Raw genomic sequence first — 27,309 nt, forward strand, 5'->3', positions numbered from 1 at the left:
GGGAATTAAACCAACAGCTGCAACAATGGAAGCATTACCACTACCAGATAACTGATGAGGAAAGTACAGAGGCTGAGTTTAACACCCAAATAATACCCAAATGTCTTCAGAGGCTTTCTCTGTAATGATATGCAGAGCATATTACAAAAACTCCTGTTAGGATCACTGGATATGTGGCTCTAAAATGTCAAGAATCATTTTGAAAATTTGCTACCTACTGTAAGGAATTACAATTCTAACTCTTCATTCCAGAAGATTTATTGAGGTATTGCTTTGGATAAATATATACCAAGCATATATATATATATACTTGATATATAAATATACAAAGTTCAACACAAAGTTTATGAAAAGAAGAGCCATCCCTTATAAATCATATATAAAAGGGAGGGAGCAAGAGGCAAACAAAAACAAGAATACACAGAATTATCTAAAGAGAAAGATCATCTGTGATGGTTTCATGTAGAAAGAGCATTCAGTGGTGCTTTAAAAATGCCACTTGGTTTTCTCACAAATCAGCAGACATTCAAGAAAGATGTCTTTCAAAATTCTGACCATGACCTACTATAAGAAATATACACATACCCCCTCTGAAATGAAATTTTCACCAACCCTTACTTACCCTCATACTAATTACAATATATTCCGATTTTTTTGCAATACTGGTGATGACACAATAAATTGATTTCATGGCTCACCAGTGAATCACAACCCACAATTTGAAAACCTCTGTTCTAGAAGAATCACAACATGTCAGAATATGGAAAGACAAAGTTGCTAAACTTGACAAACTTGATGACTAATCACATCCCAACAGCATCAATGAACGTTTCAGGGTGATTTGAAATAAAAGTTAATCACATCCCAACAGCATCAATGAACGTTTCAGGGTGATGTGAAATAAAAGTTAAACATACAAAAAAAGTTCCAAGTAACATCTGTATTAAGAGCAAGTTTTGAATTAAGAGGAGAAATAAAAAGCAAAGGAGGAAAAATAAATGCTTGAGATATTGGAACAAACCCATTAGCTTTCATCTCCATTTCACAAACTATCACTAGAAAGCCTTTACCAAACACTGGAACAAATTACCGAATCTCCAGTATTTTATATGCTACTTTGCTCCTAATCGGATGTTCCATTAAAATTTTGAGATTAGCCATAGAAAGTAGGGGGTAGGAGGAGGTGGTCTCTGGATCTCTGAGGATCAATACTGATGCCATGTCCTAACCCTGGCTGACTTTCTACTCAGGACAGTGCAAACGCAGAAGAGAGAATCTGCTACTAAGGCCCCCTACTCCTTGCCAGCATTTGAACTAAGAACATTTGTCGGGCAACCCTATGGGACAGAAAGAGAAGTATTCTAAAATTGCCAGCAATTTTTAGCCAGACATCTTCCTTGGCCATTGTCTATAAATATAGACAAGCCAAAGTAAGGAGATTATTAGGACTGATCATGACTGATAAGTAACAGTAGGAGGGCAAAGTTGGAGAAAAAGGAAAAGCGAGGAGGGGATAACCATGTTCATTCTCCAGAAATAGAATCAAATACCTTTTGAATTGCTAACAGTCCTGTCACTCGAAGTGTAAGACTTCTTACACTGGTAGGTGGAATAGATAACCTGAAAATCTCTTAACTCTGAGAAATCTGTAATTATAAGTTTAAATCTCAACATCAGATAACATTTGGGGGGCATATTAGATGGTCTTTTAGGCACCCACAAAAGATAATCCCACCCATCAGCAAAAACTTGTAAAGAAGATCACATATCTCACCCCTTTCAAATCAGTGGCTATACAATGAAAAAAAAATTTAAATATTTCATTTTCAAAATATCGCCATCTGGTTTCACAGGCACATATATATGTAAAAATGTATCAAATTATACATTTTCAATGTATATTGTATATTGTTACATCAATTTTGCCTCCATAAAACTCTTTAAAAAAATACTACCACCAGCTTTCCATCTATGTAAACAAATTACTTCATTCCACTGATCAAAAAAGTCAACGTTATAGCTGCACCCTAATATTTTCTAAGTTTCTCTTTTAAATTTATTTTCCCTTATATTCAAGTTTTATTGCATTCTTTTCACTTTCCTAAATCAGCAATCATTGAAAAGCACAGTAACTAAGCTCTAATGAGCATCTAAATTTTTCTGATGCTATTCAAATGACCCGTTATTATACTATGGAATATATCTTTCGTTTAACAACTTAAATCACAGCCTAAAAATCTGCAGATTTCTTAATGATTTCATTTCCTTCTTTCCATTAGTTAAGGAAACTCATTTCTAGGCACTTCCATGCTACCATTTTATGGTTCAACTGTCATTTTCTTCTCTCATTCTTTACCCTGAAGCTATCTGAAATAAAATCTGGACTCGAAGAAAGGAATGGAGGGAAGCCAACAAGACTACTCACATCAGATTTAGAGGACATATTCTCCTCCACGTCAGAATCATTGGGATCCACAATATCATCAAATGGCGGTAAAGTTGATTTCTTCTTCTCTGATGTCTCACTTTCAATTTTGACCTTTCCCATCTTGACATGAGATTTATCTTTTATCTTATTTTTTTCAGCAGAACAAGTGAGTATCAGTGGTGGCGCACTAGAAAAACTTTTAAATAAAGCCTCTGAGCTACTCTTTTTCCTTTTTTTGGCTGAGAGTTCTTCAGAATCTGAAATGGGGGGCCTTTTACTAGGAGCCTTCTTATCTTGCTGTCCACTGGTGATGGTGAGTAAGTTACTGTCTGGTTTTGGCTCTTTTGACATGGGTTTCGGTTCCTTGAAGGCCATCTTAGGAACAATTTTTTCTTCTTTCAGTGGTTTATTTTCTTTGGGTTTCTTAGAGGATTCTTTGGAAGATTTGTTGTGATCCCTGGAAGGTTCTTTGAAGGCACTTTTATGTTCTCTGGAGTCTTTAGAAGGTTTTTCCTTGTGCTCCTTCATTAATTTGTGAGGCTTTGAAAAACTGGTGCTGCTGCTGCTGCTGCTGCTGCTGCTGCTGCTGCTGCTGCTGCTGCTGCAGCTGCTGCTGCTGCTGCTGCTGCTGCTGCTGCTGCTGCAGCTGCTGCTGCTGCTGCTGCTGCTGGTATGAACACTCCTATTAGGGTCCTGCAAAGAGGGGAGAAGAAAATGAAATCCTCAAAACTCAGCATCCATGAAGAGTCAGAGCCAGTTTCCCTGCATTCGATCCACACGATCCTTCTCTGATGGCTCTCGAATTAATTTTAATAGAAACCAACAACCACAGCGTAACAGGTGGGAATAGGGTGTGTGAGAAACACTGTGAATGAGGGCAACTATGATCAAGGAATTCAATGAGGCAAGCTGTTTTCTTAATCATGAGAAGCATGCCGTTCTAAACATTTCAGTTCGACAAATGTTCGCTAAATGCTTGTTCTAGAAAATACAAAGATGGATAACACATGGTCCCCATTCTTAATAACGATGACATCTCTACGATTCATAGTTGTTGTCAGAACCACCTATAAGTGCTATGACAACAAAAAGAAAGAGGGTAATTAATTGGGGGGGGCGTGGGGAAAAGAAAATTATAGAGAATTAACACCTGAATTAGGTCCTCAAGGATAGGCTGGTAATTACTGGAAAGAAAAGAATGAAAAAGTACATGGAGACCAAGGACTAGAATGAACTAAAACAATGAAGGATCAAAGCACAGATTACATTTGGGGAGTAGCATCCAGCTACAGCAAAGATTGAGAAGGAGGTAGAGAAATAGTCCAGGGTCACATAGTGAGGCCAGATGATATTAAATGTTAAATGGCTTTTTAATATAAAGACTCACAGGACCCAAAAAAGAAATAAAATAATTCTCAGTTTGAGATAAAAAGCAATTATTTTTTGCCATCCAGACTTCATCAGTTATGGAATATGCCATTCATCCACTACCGAAGGAAAAAAACAAATCTAACAGAACAAAGATTTTACCTAATGGTCATTAAATGAACTGAAAAGTCTAGCAATTACTGTTGTGTAATCATGAGGAAAGAGTTAATCGCTGCCTATTTCATTTTAAATATGTTACCAATTTTTTCACTCATATAAACACCTCAGAATATATAACCTATATATAATCTTTCTATTTAGGAACAAATCTAAATCCATACTTACCATACTTGTGAACCTCTACCACTAATAGTAAGAATAAGAAACAGAAGTAGATCTTGGACACGCAAAAATCCACACCAATACTAAAAGAAGAGCTCTTTCTTGCTTACTTTCACCTCCTAATGGAACCAAAGACAAATAAATGTCCAAATTTTCAACTAGAATTTACATCTTCAGGCTTGCCTGTTATGTTTCACCTCTAACTCACCCACTTAAGGTCAATGATATGTAAACCAATCCTGTATTTCTTAAATATCTAGCATGATAGAGGAAAGAGAGTAGGCAGGGGCTATGCTTTTCACTAAAATGAAGAATCTACTTGTTGGGTCTGTGCCAAAAAAAAAAAAGGTATGTATATGGATAAGCATCAGAAAGTAATACCCAAAATGAAACATTATTGTTCTATGTCAGTGGGAGTATGTATTTTTTCTTCTTACAAATTTTTTTGTCTTATTTGCTCAACAACAACAAAATGACATATACCAATTCTTCCATTTATTTTTCTCAAGTGAGCATTTGGTTTCAAAATTCTAAAATGGATAAAGCTACTAAATAAAGACATGCTTTTATGCATCAAACTAGATAATTCCTCATAAAACATCTTAATCTGAGATTTAAAAGCTGAATGCTAAAGACAGCATTCATATTACTGAAACTACATTATTTTATAAATTCTATTATAAGACATTTCCTGGCATGTTAAGCAATACTATGAATAATTAAAATAAAGTATAATGGATAAACTAAATTAAGGAAGAACATTTTGAAATCTAATATCCTTGGGTTTTTCTTTTTAATTGGTTTGTTGACTCACTGAATTTTGACAGTTTGCAATCAGTATTCTAAGTAAGGCTCTAGAATACCCAAGCATTGCTGTTTAATATTCAGCCTTCATGGCATATTACACATATTTTTATAAATGTAACTTTTAAAAATACACAAATTTTAACCTACCAACATATTTTCTAATGTAAAGCATTAAAAGATAGTAACATTTCAGCACCAAAAAAAAAAAAAAATGGACTTTTATAAGAGTCTTTCCATGATTTATTTTTAAAATCGTTTTGTTGGACAAACTAGAATTCGCAAAGTACACAGTAGTATATGACATAGATTCTTGTGTCATAGAAAGTTCAAGTTCTTGTCTTAATTACATACATATGATGTTAAGTACAAAACTCTAGAAATTTTATAACATTTTACTCCCCACGTTGTTCTAGGTATTTAATGCCTACTGTCACCTTTTCACCCATCCAACAAATCATGGTATAAGCAAGTAACCCAGCCATTCTTATTCCTTCCACTTTACCAAAAAGCTTTCTTCAAGCTAAGACAACTCAGAATTAAGAAGAGAAACACATTCCATAACATCTCAGACAAATAAAAATTTAGAAAATAACAAAAAGGTGAGAGAATGGTTTCTATTCCATAGGGCCACATTTTCTTTGGCCTGGGCCTGTGATAAATGGTAAAGTTTAAATGTATGTAACCTGACTCCATATTGTTACATGTAATAAAGGTACAAAAAAAAAAGCTTAGATACAAAGTCAGGAATTAAATTGCTACTGACAGAATAAAAGCTTTCACTGATTCTCAGCCTATCGAACCCATATAAATTGGGGAGCAAGTCACTGGTTTTTTAAAATTTTTACTGAACTATTAATCTCAACATTAAGTGCCACTAAGCAGCACACACTAATTACTATTCAATGTGAAGTTTACACATATTGTATAATTCGAATTCTCTTTGCCTGAGGCTGATTAGGACAAACTGAACATCAATATTAGGGAGAGCATGTGTGCATAATTCAAATCTCAAATATTTAAGGCAAATGACTTTTTAAACATAAATATACATATATTTCTACTAACTTTACAACCTGTGAATATAGGGTACAGTATTTTCTTTCATCCACTCAAGATTCTACTGAATGCTTCCTTGTTTTAATTTTCTGGAACAGAATTTGTCCCTTTAATGTATAATCTCTTCTAATACTACTTGTCAGCAACTCCAGTTTAAGAGAAGAATAGGTTGTAACTATTAGCCAGAATAAGGTTTTCTGATTATATGTGGCTTTCAATTTCCATGTTATCCCCATGTCTTCTTCCCAGTATCACTGATAACTCAAAAGCTGATTCTTTCTCCAGCTCCTGTTTCTTCCTCTACCTACCCTTCTATTTTTGGTCTCTGCCCTACTTTAACTGGCTTCTACATTGTACAAGATTTTCCGATCGCTCACATCTTGTTCAAAGAAATTTGCATACAGATAAATAAACTCTCCCAGAAGAGCTTTATTTATCCAAAACCAATAAACTCTCCCAAAAAAGTTTATTTAGTCCAAAGTACATCTTATAAAGACACTTGCTAGAAATAGTAGGATAGTCCAGGAGGTTATGCATACGACCCATGACACTCAAAGACAGGCTTTCAAAATAGAAGTCTCTTCTGTAATGTCATTAAACATATGACAAATGGCACAGAGGGATGAAATACCATCTGAGGCTATGAATAAAGTATAAAAATTCAGGATTCTGGAGAAAAAAAGAACCTTGGATTAACTTAACTCCCCTCACTTCAATCCCAAATCAAACTCATTTATCTCTCTTAAACCAGTCAGCTCCAGGGGCCAGCAGGCAGTGGGCGGGGCCTAAAGAATGTGGCCGTGAGACTATAGGCATCTTGAGAGAGGGCTGGTGCGGGGCTTGCTCTGCTCTGGGCCCCAAGCAAGACTCAGAAGAGTTTTTCACAGAGATAGCTGCACAAGTATGGACAACCTCTCTGGCCCCAATGGCATGCAGGAGGCACTCAATAAGAGGAAGAAGTCCCCTTTACTCCAGAGCCTGCGGAATACAAGGAGACCAGAAGGAAGACACAGAGTCTTCCAGGTGCATTCACATGAAATACACCATATGCTTGCTGCTAAGTGCAGGCTGAGATGCCGGTACTTTTCATTACTTACAGGATTACAACAACCTAAAGTCCCCTAACAGCTCAACCTGAACCCCAATGCACATATAAATAATGTACGTAAGGTAGGAGAGAGCAGACCTAACTTCTAAAGGACACACATGAAATACTGAGATCAAAAATAGTATGACTACTTAAGGTGAGTCAAGTAGAGAACAAAAAATAATTTCTAAAGATTAAAAAAAATTAAAATTTAAAAAGAAAATCCTCAAGCTGAATAATTCAGTAGATAAATTAAAGGAGAAAAGAGACTCTAACCAGTGGCATGAAGGATCAACTGGAAGAAATCTCAAAGCATAAAGTAAAAATACAAAGAGATGAAAATCATTAAGGGAAAAGAGAAGAGACTTGAAGAACTGATTGAGAAAACCTAACTAACATATCAACCATAGGAAGAGTTCCAGAAGAGTCTCTAGAAGGAAGAAAAGGAAAAAAATAGAAGAGAAGCAAGTGTTAAAGTAATATGGAAAAAAATTTCCATGAACTAAAGAGAAGACTGAATTGCAACCTCACAGGGCTCTCCAAGATCCAGACAGGACTAATGAGAGACGAGACACACGCTTAAGAACATTGTGCTAAAATTTCTAAACCTTAAGGATAAAAAAAAAAACAACCTTACAAGTTACCAGAAAGAAGGGCTGGCCCTGTGGCTTAGTGGTTAAGTGCACACACTCTGCTACTGGCGGCCCGGGTTCAGATCCCGGGCGCGCACCGACGCACCACGTCTCCAGACATGCTGAGGCCGCGTCCCGCATACAGCAACTAGAAGGATGTGCAGCTATGACATACAACTATCTACTGGGGCTTTGGGGGAAAAAAAGAGGATTGGCAATAGATGTTAGCTCAGAGCCGGTCTTCCTCAGCAAAAAGAGGAGGATTAGCACGGATGTTAGTTCAGGGCTGATCTTCCTCACAAAAAAAAAAAAAAAAGAACAAGTTACCAGAAAGAATAATTACTTAAAACTAAAAAAGAATCAAATTAACATTGGACTTGTCATTTGTAACAGTGGAATCAAGAAGAAAGAACAGTAATATTTAGACTGCTGGGAGAAAAAGCTCTACAACCCAAAGATCCTACACATACATTCAGTGTGAAAGAAGCGTTTGCCAAAATTTAAGGATTCAAAGAGCACAGCACCTACTGCCTCACCTAAGGAAAGGACTTGAGAAGGAATTTTAACCAAACAATAACTGAATCAGAAATGAGACCTTTTATGTGTGGGAAGATGGAGAGTGGAGGAAACAGGATTGCAATGGACATTGCCTTCTACACAGAATTAAATCTAAATGGATAATAAACTCTAAGAAATATATAATATAAGTGCTCAATATATATTCCTGACACAGAAAAGTCTAACAAAACTCTGGACCTAAAAAAATTAAATTATCTCCATAGAAATTTAGGAAAGTTACAGAAGGTTAGAACATCAAGGTGAGGGAAAATGTTGGTATCATTTTTCTGTTAAAGTAGGGGAAAAAACTGGATTATGAGTAACTGAAAGGGAAGGTGGCCAATAATGAAATGGAAAAGTACCGAAGGACTGCCACAAAAACAAGAGGAAACTGGGAAACGAATATCAACTTGAAAATAAAAGTGAAATTCAGAAAAGTGAAAAAAGACACAAATATAAATAATGAACAAGGTAAAAAGTAATAAAATCAAGTATTACTCATTAAAATAAAAAAGAAAGCTGAGTTCTCCTACTAAAAGATAGACTGTCAGACTGGGTTAAAAAGACAAAGAACATATACTTCTCGTAGGAAACATTTAATATCAAATGACTGAGAAAAGCTTAAAATAAAGGAATGAGCCAAGAAACATCAGCTAAGTGCCCCCAAAAGAAAGCGTGAGTGTTATATTAATATCATACAATGTGAAATTCAGGGTTAAGAGGACCAAACAGCATAAACAATTTAAAAGTTAAGTTATATAAAGCAAAAGGTATTGAATATGTAAGAAAAACTTGAAAAATATTTCATTGAAATGAGAAATCGGTATATCTTTGTCAGAAATGGACAGATTTAATAAAATGAAATCAGTATAGACATAGTGAAACTGACTAAAACAACCCACAAACTTGATTTAATAATTAAATACAGAACTTTCTCTCTCTCAAATAAAGCTTACAGTTCTCATATGTACCCACGGAACACAGACAAAAATCAATCATAAAGGTATCATAAAATGAACTTTAAAATAATCTATTTAAAATGTTTGAATAGATTACATTGGTTGATCACACTAATAAAATTAGAAAAATAAAAACAGGGCCGGCCCCATGGCTTAGTGGTTCAGTGCGCGCACTCCGCTACTGGCAGCCCAGGTTCAGATCCCCAGCGCTCACTGACGGACCACTTCTCCGGCCATGCTGAGGCTGCGTCCCACATACAGCAACTAGAAGGATGTGCAACTATGACATACAACTATCTACTGGGGTTTTGGGGGAAAAAAAAGGAGGAGGATTGGCAATAGATATTAGCTTAGAGCCCGTCTTCTTCAGCAAAAAAGAGGAGGATTAGCACAGCTGTTAGCTCAGGGCTGATCTTCCTCACAAAAAAAAAAAAGAAAAGAAAAAAGAAAAAGACAAAAGAAATCAGTCAAAAGAAAATAATGAAAAGACCATTTCATATTAAAAATCTAGCGGCACAGCAAAACATATGCTCAAAGGAAAATACGTATAGCCTTTACTGCATTGATTATTTTAAAAAGGAGAAGAGGAGTGGAGAGGACAGAAACCAAGCATAAAAATACACTTATTACTCACTTTGAGAAACAAGAAAAAGAGCCACAAATATGCAAACATTGTAATATCAAATACAAGGAAGGAAGTAAAAGAAACAAATTTCACCAACATCTATGTTTTAAAATCATGGCGTTAAATGTATATTTAGAGTTCAAATTCTAAGGAGAAATTTATCAAGTTAATTCTGATTTAAAGGAGATCTACAATCTACTTTTCAAAATCAACTAAAAGAGGTGAAGTTTCTTGAATTTAAAATTTCTTGAACTTAAAATCATGATCTATCATAAAAGGAATAAAATTAATGAGGGGATGCAATTTATAAATATTTCAGAGAAGGTAGATAAATACCAAAAGAAATAGCCAAACAGTTTGAGAGAGAAAAAGAGAGACAGAGAGAGAGTGTGTGTGTGCGCGCACATGCATGTGCATGTGTTCAGAGGAGGGGTGGAATAAAGTGGACTGCTGATGATTTTTATGGGCTTTTTAGCACCATTTGACTTGATACTATAAATTTTTTATTAACAATTATTATTATAAGACAGTAAGATTTTGAAGTAGAAAAACATTTCAACAATTGGTAGAACTAATTAAAAAAATGGACCAAAATTTATTTAAACACCAAGGCTAAATAGAGGCAACAAGACCCAAAATCTTATATTTATCAGTCAATGGGTAGGGGACTAAACAAACATCACACAAGTGGAAAAGAAATGGCACCTGAGAATAGTGACGAGGGTCTTTCATTCACTAACAATCTAAATGGCTTGTGCATAAAAAGAACATGAAATATCTAATATGCACACAAAAAAGAAAAAGTCTGCTGTTATAGGACACAATGCTTTGGAAGGTTTTACTTGTTTTGATTTTTTAATAACGTTGTACCATTTTTGAACCTGATAACCAGGAAGTTAGAGGGAAGTCTACAATACCCCCACAGCCCAAGGAAAAAAAAATCCCATTTCTAGACCTGACCAGGGAGGGGCAGCAGATAGTTCTAAGGAAATGAAGAATCACATCCTCAAATTCCTCAATTTGCCTGGATCTGTACAATAGTCAACGAATACAGATATAACTACACCTACAGAAATACAGGTAAGTCTGGATTTTGCACAAATGGCAAAGGATGCAGCAATCATCCTATCAGTCAAGCGTGAATCAACAAGTAACATGAAAGAGGATAAAAGATGATGTTGATCATTCAAGGAGAGAATCTAGACAAGAATAACAAATTTCCCTTAGCCATACCTGGTAGCTATGAGTTCTACCAATTCTTTAGTAAGACAGACTGGCCTTAATAAGTGGTACAAAGAGCAGTCACATCTGGGAAGCAAAGGAGACCCACTTTAAGGAGGAAGTCAATGTGAACTATTCATTTTAGGAAGATCATCTAGTAGCAATGTGGTAAAGAGGCTGGAGTGGGTAGAAGGTGAAGAAAGAAAGGCCACTTAGAGGACTACTGCATTGTAGGATGGTGATGGTGACAATGATGGTGATGGTAGTTGTGGTGGCAATGGTAATGGCTTACTCAACACTTACTAGTCCAGACTCTGATGTAGGAGTTTTATAATTATTACCTCAATAATCTTGTGAAGTAGCTATTATTAGCCCCATCTCACGAGTCAAGAGACTCAGGCATGGAAACCAGTGTGCTCCAAGACACATATATAATTAGCGGTAGAACTGAGATTCAAGCCCAGGTAGTCTGGTTCCAATGCCCATACTCTCAACCAATATACTTCTATCAACTGTCAGCAGGTCAATTGGTTTCAAAACCAACTGGCAATCTTGCCAACATAACCTGAGCTGGAAATGAAAGAACATGGGTAGAAAGGGGGAGGGGCTTGACAACTTTAAAAGAACATGGAACACGCCTGCCATCTAGGCAGAACTATATAGGGGAAGTTCTACTTTGTTCCAGTAGAGGGAGTGCAACATATTACTTTTTGGTAGGTGGTAAATAACTTATCTTGAAATCAGAGGCTCTTCGTGTATATATTTCAAGTGGCTTAGAGTCTTTTGTTATCAAATAAATATTTTAAACTTGACAGACATTAAAATAGTTGTGTTCAGAGGGCTTATGTGATATTGGAAAATCAACCTTTCCTATAATATCCCTGCAGAACACGTTCTCTTTCATTATTTTAAAGAGTATCACAGAACTGCAAGATACATTCCATCTCATAATTAAATGTTTTCAAAAGCTGCCACACTACATAATTTGAAATGACAAAAATTTATACTGCTCAAATAAAATAAATGATTACCTCCAAAAAGGGCAGAGTGGGAGAGGTCACTGTATAAGAAAACTGGAGGTTACTATAAGGGCTTCTATAGGAGGTATTTGGAAAGAGAGGGAATTTGAGACATTTAGCACAAAAACAAGGAAGCAATAAAGAAAAACAATAATTTTGCTGTTGTTGTTGAGGAAGTTTAGCCCTGAGCTAAAATCCATTGCCAATCCTCCTCTTTTTGCTGAGGAAGATTGGCCCTGGGCTAACATCTGTGTCCATCTTTCTCTACCTAATATGTGACACCGCCACAGCATGGCTTGACAAGCGGTGCCTCCGTCCATGCCCAGGATCCAAACCCACGAACTCCAGGACAGCGAAGGGGAGCTGGCAAATGTAACCACTACTGCCAGCAGGCCGGCCCAAAAAACAATAATTTTTAAAGCCACAAAATCAATGGCTGTACAAAAAAGAAAATATAATAACAGTATACATCTTAGCTGTGAATAAATATTTTAACTAGTCATAACTGTAAATAATGTTTACTGATTTTCAACTTTTAGAAATTAACCTACTCAGCTCCACCACTTGCTAAGTGACTTCAATTTCCTTGCCAGTAAAATGGAGATCATGTGACCTATACAAGGTCAACTTGATGACTAAATAAGTTTAATATATGTAAAGTGCCTGAGTGTGTATATATATGTATGTATTATAATATATATGTAATATAATATATGTAATGTGCTTGGCACCTAGCAGGAACTACATGCTTTCAATTACTATTGCTACAGACAAGCACAGAAAACCTAAAATTTGTATTACATGACACAATGTTATCAATTGTGACAATGCAAAAGTAAATGTTTCGATGACAAACATGGAAGGTAGAAATAGGAATGGAGAAGGAAAAGAAACTCGAGGAAAATCTGAGCTTACAAGGTTGAGAATCACAGTTGGTGGAACAAGAAATAAGAGTTCTAGGTTCAACATCTAGAAAGTTATATCCAAGACAAGAATTAAAAATAGTGGCGCACTGGTAAGAAAAGGAGATGGAGCAAATGGGTTAGATCCTCACGTAGAAACAGAAGCGTAAGCATATAGTTTGGAAACCTTTGGCAGTAACCCTAGAACTTAAAAAAAAAAAAAAAAAAAAAAAACAGTTACAGTGTTTCCCTCCAGGAAGTGGGAAGGAGATTGGGGAAGAACACGGTATAGGACTTTTGGTTTTTGCTAAATACTATCCTTGTTATTTAATTCTTTTAAACCACGTACATGCATTAATTTGATATAACTTTTCCAACCTCTCAAATGTACTTTTATATTCTCTTCCCTTCCATGCACCAATTTGCACATCAGAGATTTTGTGAAATAAATTTTGTGTTGGAAAAACAGAGAAACTATTCAACTAAGTAACTGCTATCTTCCTGTGTTTTAAAAAAATTTCAATTTTCCTTCTGATGTGGTTTGAATACTATCTTATCTTTTTTTTTTTTTGAGCAAACTGCAATCAAGTCCTAGCTACAGATTTAGCTCAGGACACTTAGACTGCATTTTGAGTTTTGTTCATTGTACCTATACCATTAAAAGATGAAGAAAATAAAATCTATAAATAATACTTATAATTAAGAAATGGAAATAACTGAAAAAATTTCTTTCAGTTCTGAGGTGAACAGCATAAGGAGTAGTAAATTTTCATTTCCCTAGCCTTCTGTTAAAAAGCATTAAAAATAAACCCAACAAATATTTTCTTTAATATTAAAAATACACTGAAGTACTGTACCCACATGTAAATATGAAAGTTAACTGTGAAGCATCAGTTGTCAAGGATATACAATATTTTACAAAATAGTATTCCAAGTACACAAAATTTTTAAGTGCCCTCCTTTCTCAAATGACTAGCTTCAGCTATGTTGTAGGTACTATAAAATACTTTTTTTTCAGAATCCAATCCCATTTAAAATGCTCCTATTTATATACTTTTCCGTGACCTGCTATAGCCTAAATTCTAAATTATGATTAAGTACTGTTAACAGTAAGTTATATTTAGAAGACTTTGCAGTTTCAAGCAAGCTTCTGTTTACTTTTGTGGTTTGAAACTAGAAACTTGAAGTAATAATTATATCACTTCTCTTTCTAGGTTTATGTGTATTTAGCTTTGTACAATTTCCGTTTTCTTAAACAAGCTTTAAAACACATTGGCCAGATCATTCCAGTCTTCTCTTTTAGTACTAGCTGGATTTCTGACAATGAGGCTCGATAAGTAACTGTTACTCACAGAGAACGATCTTCAATGTAGACTCCTAATTACAATAGAGTAGCTGGAAGTATAAGATGAAAAATAGGGCCTGACACATAAAAATTCAATAAATCTATTGCATAAATAAAAACCCCAAAGAGAGACACAATTAAACAATGAGAAAATATAATCTCTCAATAGTTGTTCAGTACACATTTATTGAGACTCTAGCATATGTGAAGGACTATGCTGAAAGTGTTACAGTTTCAGGGGGAAAAATCTTCTAATTTGGGCAATATGGTGGACTCTGGGAAGTCTCACTACGATACTACTAGATATTGGATAATTACAAAATTCTTCATAGCTGGGCTTATGAAAAATAAAAGAAAATTCAAGAATCAAGAGTATATGAAAGAGACAGAGAGAGAAAGAGAACAGAGGAGAAGGAAGGAGCTAAAGCATCAACTGTGAGCTACAGTCAAGCATGAGAGATGAGGTTATCCAAAGGGCATCCACAGGCCTATGTTCTCACAGGTCTCTAAAGACCAAAGCTGGCACTACAGCATATTTGGAGACCTGAAACTCAGAGTCTCTCAGAAAACCGGGGAGAAGCCTTTACAAATCTGCTGTTGGTGCAAATTCAGGTCTGAATTCAGGCCTCAGGATTCCCCAATCTCAGCTAAATCAAATATGAACTCACAATTTTAAAATATTCCTGAACACAAAGAAACAAGCCACCATGATCTGAAAGTCTGTAGAATAGCCTTAAGGATCTCAGATATTGGAATCATCAGACACAGAATATAAAATAACTATATATAATGCGTGAAAGGAAAAAAGTTATAATCCAAAAAGTGACTACGCAATAAGAGATGATTAAGAATGACCAGGACACTAAAAAGAAACAAAGAAGACTTTAACAAATGGAGAGGGGGGCCAGCCCAGTGGCATAGTGGTTAAGTTCCAACACTCTGCTTCGGTGGCCTCTGGTTTGCAGGTTCAAATCCCAGGCGTGGACTGACACATCACTCAATAAGCCATGCTGTGGCGGCATCCCACATACAAAAATAGAGGAAGATGGGCACGGATGTTAGCTCAGAGCCAATCTTCCTCAGCAAAAAAAAAAAACAGGATTGGCAGCAGACGTTAGCTCAGGGCCAATCTTCCTCACCAAAAAAAAACAAAGAAAGAAATGGAGGGGGAAAAAAATCACTGTTGGAATTAATATCTCAATGGATTAAACAGCAGATTAAATACGGCTGAAAAGTATTAGTGAACTGGAGGATAGATATGAACAAACTGCCAGAATGTACACAAAGATACAAGAAAAAGGAAACTATAAAAGCTATTAAGAGATATGGAGAACAGAATAAAAATAGCAAATATATAATCAGAGACTCAGAAAAAACACAGAATACGGGTGTTATAATGGCTGAGAATTTTCCAAAGTGATGTAAGTCATGAATCCACAGAAAGAGTAGTACAATATTTCAAAAAAAGATATATACATAAAAGGAATATACTCCTAGACATATTGTACTAAAAATGAAGAACACTAAGACAAAAATGTAAAAGTAGCAAGAAACAAGAGATCACCTACTAAAAAAGAACAAGTAAACAAGTAAATGAGTGGTGTGCTACAGCTGGCTAATATAGGCTCAAAGAGCCAACTGTTAAATTTTCAGGAAGTTGGTCAGCCAGTTTTCAAACAAGACCATTATTAAAAGTTAAATTATATAAATTTATAAGTAGAAAAATATTAAAAGCAGAGGTAACAGATAAAACTCATCATTTCCTAAGTATTTTACTATATATTAGTGTTATCTGTGCTCTTGAGGTAATTTTTTATGTCTATTAATCAGGATGGTGGAAATACGTCATCATTGTGTGCTGTGCACATCTCTTCCCAACTCTGCAATGACTGACATAACACGGTGAGAGTATTTACACCACAGAAATAAGCGAACCTAAAAATCAGGAATTTTTCCCCCAGAGAGGTAGTTGCTAAACATCTACCAGCATAACCCTGAATCAGATGATCAGACTTCACAGAAACAAAAATATATTTTCAAAGCATTGAAAGTAAATGTCAACCTAGAATTGTATAACCAGCAAAACTACTTTTCAACAATCAAAACTTTTATAGTATAAGAAAAATTGAGAGAATTTACTAATAGGAGAACTATTCTAAAAGAATAGTTCTTTTAAAACTTCCACAGGATTTGCTAGAGGAAGAAGAGAAATAAATTCAAGAAGAAATTATGGAAATGCAATGAAGCTAAAAAAGCCAAAAAAAACTTCTTTAAAATTAAGAAATAGAAAGCCTAGGGGCCGGCCCCATGGCTTAGCGGTTAAGTGCGCACGCTCCGCTGCTGGCGGCCCGGGTTCGGATCCCGGGCGCACACCGACGCACCGCTTCTCCGGCCATGCTGAGGCCGCGTCCCACATGCAGCAACTAGAAGGATGTGCAGCTCTGACATGCAACTATCTACTGGGGCTTTGGGAGGGGGGCGGGATTAAGAAAGAAAGCCTTGGGGGCCGGCCTGGTGGCGTAATGGTTAAGTTCGCTTGCTCCACTTCGCCGGCCCAGGGTTCGCAGGTTCGGATCCCAGACATGAACTTACGCACCGCTTATCAAGCCATGCTGTGGCAGGCATCCCACAGAAAATAGGAGAAGATGGGCATGGATGTTAGCCCAGGATCAATCTTCCTCAGCAAAAAGAGGAGGATTGGTGACAGATGTTATCTCAGGGCTAATCTTCCTAACCCTTCTCCCCCCCAAAAAGAAAAAAAAACCTCCACACATGGGGAACTGTAAAGACACACTTCTAAACAATTCATGGGTAAAAGAAGAAATTAAAATGGAAAATTTCAAATTCATCATATTGAATAAAGAAAACACTACATATTAATATTTCTGGAATATAGTTAAAAGAGTTCTCAGAGGAAAAATTTTAGCCTTTACTCCTTATATTTGAAAAAGAAAGTCTGAAAATTACAGAATTTTGGAAAACAATGTCATAACAAACTCAAGCAAAAGAAAGACTAAAGATTAAAAATACATATACTAATAAAAAATTCAAGAAAACCCAATGAAAAGAACTTTGAAAGAACTAATGTAATTCACAATCCTCTAGACAAAGGAGAAAAAGCACAAATAAATAATAAAGGGAAAAGATGAATCACCTATAAGTACAGCACAGATTAAACAGAAAAGAATGTTGTACATAATTTTTTTGCTGACATATTTGAAAATCAATTGTTAGGCAAATATGACTTACTAAAACTGACCCAGAAAGAAATAAAAATCAAGACCAACGCTTTAGTAAAGTCAAGTAAGTAGTTTAAAATCTTCCTAAAAAGAAAATATCAGGCCCACAAGGTTTTACAAGCAAATTCTAGGAAAAGATTATTTCAATCTCACAGAAACTCTTCCAAAAGATGGAAAAGAGAAAACATTTCTCACTTCATGTGGTAAATATCATCAAAGTAACAAAACTTGCCAAGAAGAGTGAGAGAAAGAAACATACAAATCAATTTAACTCAAGAATATGGATGCAAAGTTCTTGAATAAAATATTAGCACGATTAATTCAATTGTCAGGGAGGAAAAAACCCTAATAGAGCAAGACCAAATTGGTTTTATCCCAAGAATTCAAGAGTAGTTTGGGATGACAAAAATGCTTGTCAAGCACCGCGTTAACAAATTAGAGAACAAGATCATCTGTTCATCTCTAAAGATGCTGAAAAATTATCTGATAAAATCAAAATCCGTGTATGATTTAAAAAAAAAAGAAAACAAAACAAGACTAGGAGATAAATTCCTTAACTTGACAAAAGGTAGCTACTAAAATCCCATGCAAACAACATTCTAAATGGTAAATTATTAGAAGTATTCCCTTTAAGATCAGGAACATGTATACTTAATATTTTACTGACAGGACCACAAAAGGCTGGGAAAAAAAGGAAGGGGAAAATTGAAAATAAGAAAGACATATATCTTCACGCACGTATGATATGATTGTTCACACAAAAAAACAAAAAGACCTATAACAGAAAAATAACTGGAATTAATAAGTTTAGTAAGATAGTTACAGTAGTCCCTCCTTATCCGAAGGGGATACGTTCCAAGACCCCCAGGAGATGCGTGAAACCACAGATAGTATTGAACCTTATATATACACTATGTTTTTTCCTATACATACATAACTTTGATAAAGTTTAATTTATAAATTAGGCACAGTAAGAGATTAACAATAACTAATAATAAAATACAACAATTCTAAGAATATACTGTAATAAAAGTTACCATAGATCTTAGTAACTTCAACATACGATTTTTTTTCTTTTTTTCTTTTTTTGAGGAAGATCAGCCCTGAGCTAACATCCATGCCAATCCTCCTCTTTTTGCTGAGGAAGACTGGTCTTGAGCTAACATCCATGCCCATCTTCCTCCACTTTATGTGGGACGCCGCCACAGCATGGCCTGACAAGCGGTGCATCTGTGCACGCCAGGATCCGAAGCCAGGCTGCCAGCAGCACAGCACGCGCACTTAACCGCTTCGCAACGGGCCGGCCCCAATTGTTTTCCTTAAGTCAAGAACTTTCACCTTTTCACTCAAAAAAACCCAGTTTACAGCTTCTCTTTGGCATATCCAAATTGCCAGAATCCCTACTCTAGTGCTTTGGAGGCTTTATTAAGTAAAAAAGGGTTATGTGAACACAAGCACTGCAATACTAGGCCAGTTGATCTGATAACCAAGACGGCTACTAAGTGACTAATGGGCAGGTAGTGGATACGCTGGACAAAGGGATGATTCACGTCTGGGATGGGACACAGCGAGACTGCATGAGATTTCATCACACTACTCAGAACAGTATGCCATTTGAAACTTATGAATTGTTTATTTCTGGAATTTTCTATTTAATATTTTTGGACTGCATTTGATCACAGGTAACCAAAACCATGGAAAGCAAAACCATGGATATGGGGGGACTACTGTAGAAGTAATATCAATATGCAAAGGTAAGCTGCATATTTACAGATCAGCAACAAACAGGAAACATTTAATATTCTATTTATAGCAGCAAAAACGCATACATAAATTACCTAGGAATAAACAAAACATAAAATTAGCTGTATCTTTATCAAAAATATCTTAACACTTTAACAACTTTAAAGAAAGTCTAAATAACCTGATAGAGAGACTAGGTTCATGGATAAGAACACTCATTATCCACAGAGTCAATATAATTTCAATCCAAATCCTAACAGAGTTTTTCAAAGAACTTAAACTGATTCTAAAATTTATATAAAGAAAAAGAATGATGTAGCAGAACTTGTCATGCTACATAGCAGACCTCATTATAAAACTATAGCAATTACAACATTGCTACAGAGATCAGCAGACTGACCAATGGAACAGAAATGAACCACATCCCCCCAACAGATTCACAAACATATGAAAACCTGTCGTTTGACAGGGTAGGCACCATAGATCACTGGGTAAAGCATAGACAATTCAATAAAATGTACTGTGACTGATTTTCTATATAGGAAAAAATTTAAATTAGACTCTTACCTCATACCGTACATAAAATCAATTCCAGATGTTTGAAAATATTTAAACGTTAGACAAAACTTCTCAAACATGTTGTAAAAAAAAAAAAAAAATACAGGAGATTATCTATATGACCTCGGGGTATAGAAGAACATATTAAGCGGGACACAAACAGAACTAACCAGAAAAAATCTGACCACATTAAAATTAAGACTATCTGTCTATCAAAAGATACCATAAAGAAAATTAACAAGTCACTAATTGGGCAAACTAAGAAAAGATATCTATGGTAAATATAACCAACAACGGATTCATATCACCAGCATATAAAAAGACTCACATAAATAAATAGACAAATAAGCAGAAGACATGAACAAACATTTCATAGAAAAAGAAACAAATGGCCACTGAAATGTATGCTCAGCCTCATTACTAATGACTGAAATGCAAAATAACGATAAGATACGATTTTATGCCTACTGGATGGGCATAGAAAAACCAGTATGACTAGAAAAGACAGCAGTGGGATCTCCTTACACATTGCTGATATAGGACTCTAAACTGTGACAACTACTATATAAAGTAATAAAAAGGTAAATATGTGAATGCCCTATGACACAGCAATTCCATTTGTAGGTATATATATACCTTAAGTAGTATTTCGCTAAATGTGGTCAGAGGACCAGCACCATCAGTATTACCTGTATGCTTCCTAGAAATTCAGATTTTTAAGACCCATCCCAGACCTACTGAATAAGAATCTGCACAGTGGGGCCCAGGAATCCTCACGTTTACTAACTTTCCAGGTGAGTCTCATGTGTCCTAGAATTTGAGAACCACCGACTTAGAGCAGTGTTGTTCAAAGAGAACCTGTGAGTGAGACTGGAAAGCGATATAGTGGCACTGTTTATAAGGCAACCAGTATAAAATAAAATAGATTGAGTCCCATGTAGTAAACGTAAGCTTAGATTAGTGAAACTTTTGTCTCATTTGTCTATTTATATTTATATATGTGGGTCCTTTGTCATTACGGAAAACATATTTCTTACTATGGATCACAGTCATAAAAGTTTGAAATCCACTGCCCTGGTGAAATTCTTGAACATGTTTATTGGAGACACGCCCAAGACGGTTCATAACTGCATTGTTCACGGCAGCAAAACTAAAACCAAATAAAAAGAGGATAGTCTAGATACCTAGATGACAAGAGAATGGATACACAAGTCATGCTATCTGGACTATTATACAGCACTGAAATCAATAACATGCAATGATAAGGACAAAGCTTGCACAGTGCTGAGTAAATAAAGCAAGTCACAGAAAATTACACACAGTATTATGCCATTTTCATAAAGACCAAAAATAAGCAAAGCTGAAAAATAGAATATATACATTTGTAGTAAAATCAGACTTAAAAGCTCAGGAAAATTAAGGAGAGTAGTTGCATCTGGGGGAGGTGGAGGGGTGGACTGAAAAGGTGTATACAGGTAGTCTGAATAGCACTAATTATGTGCAAATTCTCATTCTTTAATGGAATGGTACGTTTATGGTGTTTGTTTCATGATTTACATTTAATACATATAATCCTCATATATAACAATTATAACATAATAACATCTTTATTTTAAGAAAAACTCGAAATTCCTGATGTCGGACCTTATAGTCTAGTAAGGGAAATTCACATTCGGATTCAACCGACACGTATTTTTTTAGCTGCTCTGAACAAAACATACACACTGTCTCATTTAATCCTTTAGGAGTCTTGTGAGGTAGGTACTCGGCAAAGACTAGGCAATCAAATATGTGTTGAGTGAATAAATTCTTGAATAATTTTATAATACAAAAAGAGAAAGAGTTTCATTATATGCTATATATTGTAGTTCTACCCACATGAGTTAAATGAAACAACATAGATGATTAACTCTATTACTAGAAAGGAGCTATGATCTATTCTTATTGTTTCTACATCCTATTATTACCAAAACATAACGAGAAAAATCACTTTTTTCTCTGGAAGCATCTCTGGTCAAAGGTATAAAAACTAACAAACTACGGGGAGGAGTTAACTAATATAACTTTTTTATATTACTAGAATTTCCATTTTGCCCTTAGAAGCAGAGTTGGCCATGTGCGAGGTACCAGCACTCTTCAGGGCAGGGGGAAAGCAGAGCTATAGTAATACAAGAAAATAAATTACCAAGGCTAAAAAGAAATCTGTGCACATTTAGTCTATGCACCCTAATAAGAACTACAGTTTAAAAAGTGCAAAGTCAAAACCTTTCTTTCATTGAATACATCTTAATGTAAATAAACACACTTGGGGAAATGGCTGCCTGAGAAAATTATTTCCATCCTTCACAAAGAACTATTTCCTTTCACAGGGCTCCTACAAATGTATGCTTTTTCTTTTGTTTTTTTAAATTTGGTTCACTGTTGTGAACATAATTCCCCCCAGTGTGTGGAATTATGACGGAATCCTCATAGATGCATAATAAGTATTTGTCTTTGAATGAATTTATAGCCTTCTTGAGCATTTACTATATCGCAGGCACTCAAGGATGCCAGATCAAATAAGTTATAGCTGCCCCCCACACAGAGCTAACATAAGTGATAAAATCAAAACAAAATGTGCCCTTCCTCTTCCTGAACTATTCCGTCCAAAAGCTATTAGGTGGGGCCAAGCAAAGTAGGCAGCAGTAGGGGAGGAGAGGGCAGCGATGCGAGAAGGGGCATCCACGCAGTGGCTCAGATCCACTGAAAAGGGGCTGCTTCTTGAAGAAATGTCTGAATCTAGGGCTAGGACAAGGAAAGTACAAAATGAGCCTGGCACATCTTGTAGCAAAAAGTCAGGAAGTATGCAAAGACCGGTCAGAGAATGTCAAAAAGGCACAGAAAACAGATTGAAGGGGCTCCCACTGGCCAAATCAGGACAATTTAAGCTTGAAATAAATAACAACAGCAAAGGATTATAACCCACTGAAAAAAATATATATCCATAAGTTCATGACGATATAATAAATACAAGAATAAACTTAAGTTTGAGCAGAAATGGGATGTTTTCAATAATAATATACGCACTACTCCCAATAATATATGCACTAATTACAAAGAGAAAAAAAGTAATTTACAGTGGAGAAGCCTGGCAGACACCATCTGAATCAAATGATTGAGTAACATCACAGCAGTAATGGTATGGTACAATGGAAATCACGAGCATATGATCAGGTGCAACAAGAAGAACCCAGCATCACGTCTGTAACATTCCGGTTAGAGATGCAGAACCTGAATCTAGTCATGAGGAAATATACAAACCCAAATTGAGGGCCATCTACTAAATAACTGGCCTGAAATCTTCAAAAATTTCAAGTTCATGAAAGTCAAGGAAAGACTAAGGAACTATTCTCAGTTGAAGGAGACTCAAGAGACATGACAACCAAATGCTACAAATGATTCTAGACTGGATCCTTTGTAATGAAAATAAAGGACATGTGAGTGGAACAATCTGCAAAACTTGAATGGAATCTGAGGAGTAGAGGTTGGTAATGTACCAACGCTAATTCCTGACTTTGATGGTTGTATCACGGTTATATAAGAGAATGTTCTTGTTTGCAGGAAATAAACACTAAAGTATTCAAGGATGATGGAGCATCACATCGGCAACTTGCTCTCAAATGGTTCAGGAAGGAAAAGCTCTTTGTACTATGCTTGCAACTTTTCTGTAAGTTTGAGATTATTTCCAAAAAACTTGTAAAATAAATAATAGTATTTAGAAAAGCCCCTTGTCTCAATCTATGCACAGGGACCCTGGGAAGGGCAGCAAAATCAGAGGCTGTCTAAGAAGGAGCCTCAGTCTCTTCAATTCGCTCCCCTTGGCTTTCTCTCCAAGGACCCATATCAGTCAGAGCAGACCTAAATTGCACCATATTCTTCTAAGAGGAATCTAAATGCCATCCCCAAAGAAACCAAGGCTTCCTTACACAAATCAGATTTTTCAACTAAATCAAGGCTGTCCTAACATAAGGAAAGGCAATGGTATGCTTTCAAAAATGCCAAATGAGGTTACATTTTTATACCACACACAAAAACAAAGAAAACACACGTGATCTGAAGTCCTCACATCTCCTCTCATCTAAAACCAATTGTTTTTGTTGAAGGAAAAGACTATAAACTTGTAATGTAAATTCAAAGACGAATTTGGAAACAACCTATCTATGGCTTATTTGGGAAAATCTGCTCTACTTCATAGGATTTGTTGTGGAAACGAGACAACTTTATATACATTCACTTTGACCATCAAACAATTTACACAAAAGACCAGCTTTCTGAAAGAGAAATCATTGTTGTTTTTGCCATCCTTGGTCTTCAGAAGCCATCAAAGCCTGCTTGGGGGGAGACGGGGGGTGATAGGGGGTGAGGTCCAATAATAAAGTTTCTGGCACCCCACTAAAAGAAGCAGATGCTTTAAAGTACTGCTTTTTCTCCTAAAAGCACACCAAGACAGCCTGGACTGATGGCTAGAAATTTCTCTTTGTTTTCTTTTCTTTCTTTCTTTTTTTAAAGAAACTGAGCTGGGTTATTTTAGTCCTCTGAGATAATGAGAATGTATTATCCCCCAAAAGTCGACCAAGGGTCAGAGTTTGGCAGAAAGAAGAAAACAATCTAGTGTTCATTCATTGAACACTCAGCATCTGGCATTAAACTTGGCCCATAGTAGGTACTCAAATATTTTAAAAGTACTTACACTTCCTCCGGATAAGGCAAGCACTAAAAAAAACAGAAAAGAAAAGAAAAAAGAAAAAGTTTGCAGGAAGCAAACTTTTATTTTTGTTTTATTAACCACTTAGAGATACGTGGGCAGGAAGTAGGAGGAATACAGGTTGGTACCTGAAGATAAGAAAGGATAGGGCAAGACTTAGGAAGGTCCTCCCAAACTTGATTTTCAGAAGCAAGAGAAATCAGTTTATTCAGGGAATTTCAATCTGTGGAGCAAGAAACAAAAGGTAAAAATCTTCTACCAGAAGTCTGCCAGGACTTGAAAAGCATCTTGGATTTCCGGAGCCCGTCCTACTAGTCCTAAATTCAAATACTCCAAACCATTTTTAGGTCATGTATCCTGATTTGGGAGTGTGTGTGTCTGTGTGTGTGTGTGGGTGGGTGGGTGTGGGTGAGAGAGAGAGAGAGACAGAGAGAGACAGAGAAAGAAAAAGAGAGAATATCAAGAAGTCAAAACAACTTCTCCAAAGAAAAGGGGGCAAGCCAGCCATAGTATGCTGATTCTAGTGTATTACCATCTGACTTTCCAAACCTGAGGAGAAAATCTTTTAATATCTAAGCACTCCAAGAATCACCACTACCCCACGACTTATTTGCATCTGTACTTTCAAAAACCTGGTAGATTACAAAGTTATTTGTTGACTTTATTACAGACTTTTTCACATGCTGGTTAATGCCAAGGAAAACCACTTCTAAAGTCATGCATACCCTTGCTGTTCAGCTGAAAAACAAATGACTCCAAAAATTATGCCCGCCTCTAATTTACGGAAAATGAAAATGTAACCAATCTCCACAGATAGGCTGATGCTGTCTTAAGAAAGTTTGGGTGGTTGGGGAGCAGATTCCTAATTATCATTTTCTCCACGCAAATTGGATTTTCAGAAGTAAGAGAAATACAGAGAACTTCAGTCTCCAAAGCAAGAAACAAAAAGATCAAGTCTTCTGCCAGCAACAAGCAAGCTGCTCCACTCTGGCAATTTATCCAGCTTGTCTTCAGGAAGGGGACTCATACAAGATTACTCTAGTGGCCCTAAGACAACGAAGAGACAACTAAGACACACTTTCTGGGGATTTGTTTTATTTTTAATTCTTTGTCTCTTTTAATTGCATTTTCAAAGGAAAACTAAAGTTATTCTATGTTATTATAAAAAGAATAAGCAAAATCCCTGACTCAGCTCTCCCTTGCTTGACCAACCATTTCAGTATTTGTTGCCTTAGTTTACTCATCTGCAAAATGGGGAGCTTGACTGATTATACCAAAGAACCCTTTCAACTATAAAATGGTATGCATATATGTATGTTTTCCTCATTTTACAAATTAGTAGCTTTGTAACTCTGGACAGATTACTACTCTCTGCTGGTCTCTTTCCTAAGCGCCAATGCCAGCATCTGAAAAAAAGGTGGTTTCATAACAGTCTGCACTTTTAACTGCTGTGCTGTTCTCTTCACCAAAGGAAATAAGGATAAGTGTTCAGAAAATCAAGCAGTGAGAAAGCTACTACGTGTCTCAACTATTCATACCAGTCTTATTGTTACTTCCAAGGCTGATTAATCAAGCACAGCATTTATCTCTGCGCCCGGGAGACATCTACACCCTTTGTTGCTCTGCAATGCAGAGGTACCTACATCTTTAACCTCAGTGCATTTTCATTAAAGAAAGGTAAATCTGAGTAAAGATGTAACTATAGTATTTTTTTTAATTAAAAAGAAAAAAGAAATGAAGTCAAAATTCGGAGTATGTATATGAACCACAAAAGTCTCTTTAGGAGAAGAATAAAAAAGAAGCAAGAATGGGCTTCAGATAAGATGGTCCCAGGGGACAGTATGGATGGAGAGGGAGAGAAGATCAAGACCCTGGGAGAGAGGCGTGATGGACAAAAGAAATGCATCCCTTCTTTATCGAGAGTAGGAAGAGAAATCTAGGAAGAAAAAAATACAGAATGGATATAAGGGAAATAAAACTAAACGAGAAGAAGTTCCAGCCCTAGCCCTGGGACCTATAGGAAGAGTCAAAGCAGGTAAATGCATCTTAAAACTGAAACACAGTGGAAGGCATTCTTATTAATGGTGACTGTTATTAATTAAGACCCAAAATTATCCATGATCTGGAGTTCACTGATGCTCTCTTTACTGAAGCATTCAGAGCTCAAAATTATCAGAAAGGAAAATTCCACTTTATTGAATCTTTACTTTAAAAAAAATAATAAACCACAACCCACTGTGTGAAATTCCCAATAGCAAGTGCTACATTATTTATCTGGTCTTCCAGTTTTTGTTCCACTGTTCTCTCAAAGGGTTATACTGGTCTCATAGGCACTGACATTTGAAACCCCTGGTTTAGCACAATGGTCTTATCAAAAGTCCTCTTGCTCCCTGTGCTTAAACCAAACCTTTCTATGAATGCTGGATAACAGTGTCATAAGCTAAAAACACAAAGCAGAGCGGCAGAACAAGAGGCCAAGCTAAACCTTTGAAAGGACATGGCTATTCAAAACTGGCGTACTCGGGGCCGGCCCCGTGGCTTGGTGGTTAAGTGCACGCGCTCTGCTACTGGCGGCCCAGGTTCGGATCCTGGGTGCACACGGACGCACTGCTTCTCCAGCAGTGCTGAGGCTGCGTCCCACACACAGCAACTAGAAGGATGTGCAACTATGACGTA

General features: G+C 36.2%; 1 protein-coding gene across 5 annotated transcripts in view; it reads right to left on the reverse strand.

Annotated features, from left to right (window-relative positions):
- The window catches only part of MLLT3 (MLLT3 super elongation complex subunit), a 254,148-nt gene that overhangs the window by 58,937 nt on the left and 167,902 nt on the right, over positions 1–27,309 (reverse strand). For all 5 annotated transcript variants that reach the window (XM_087444673.1, XM_087444674.1, XM_087444676.1 and 2 more), the window contains one exon: positions 2,426–3,121. In XM_087444673.1, coding sequence (XP_087300799.1) covers positions 2,426–3,121 — 696 coding nt within the window. The remainder of the gene's footprint in view (positions 1–2,425; positions 3,122–27,309) is intronic.

The sequence above is a fragment of the Ceratotherium simum genome, chromosome 20 (genome assembly GCF_057802395.1).
Source record: "Ceratotherium simum simum isolate JZ-2026a chromosome 20, ASM5780239v1, whole genome shotgun sequence".
NCBI lineage: Eukaryota > Metazoa > Chordata > Mammalia > Perissodactyla > Rhinocerotidae > Ceratotherium > Ceratotherium simum.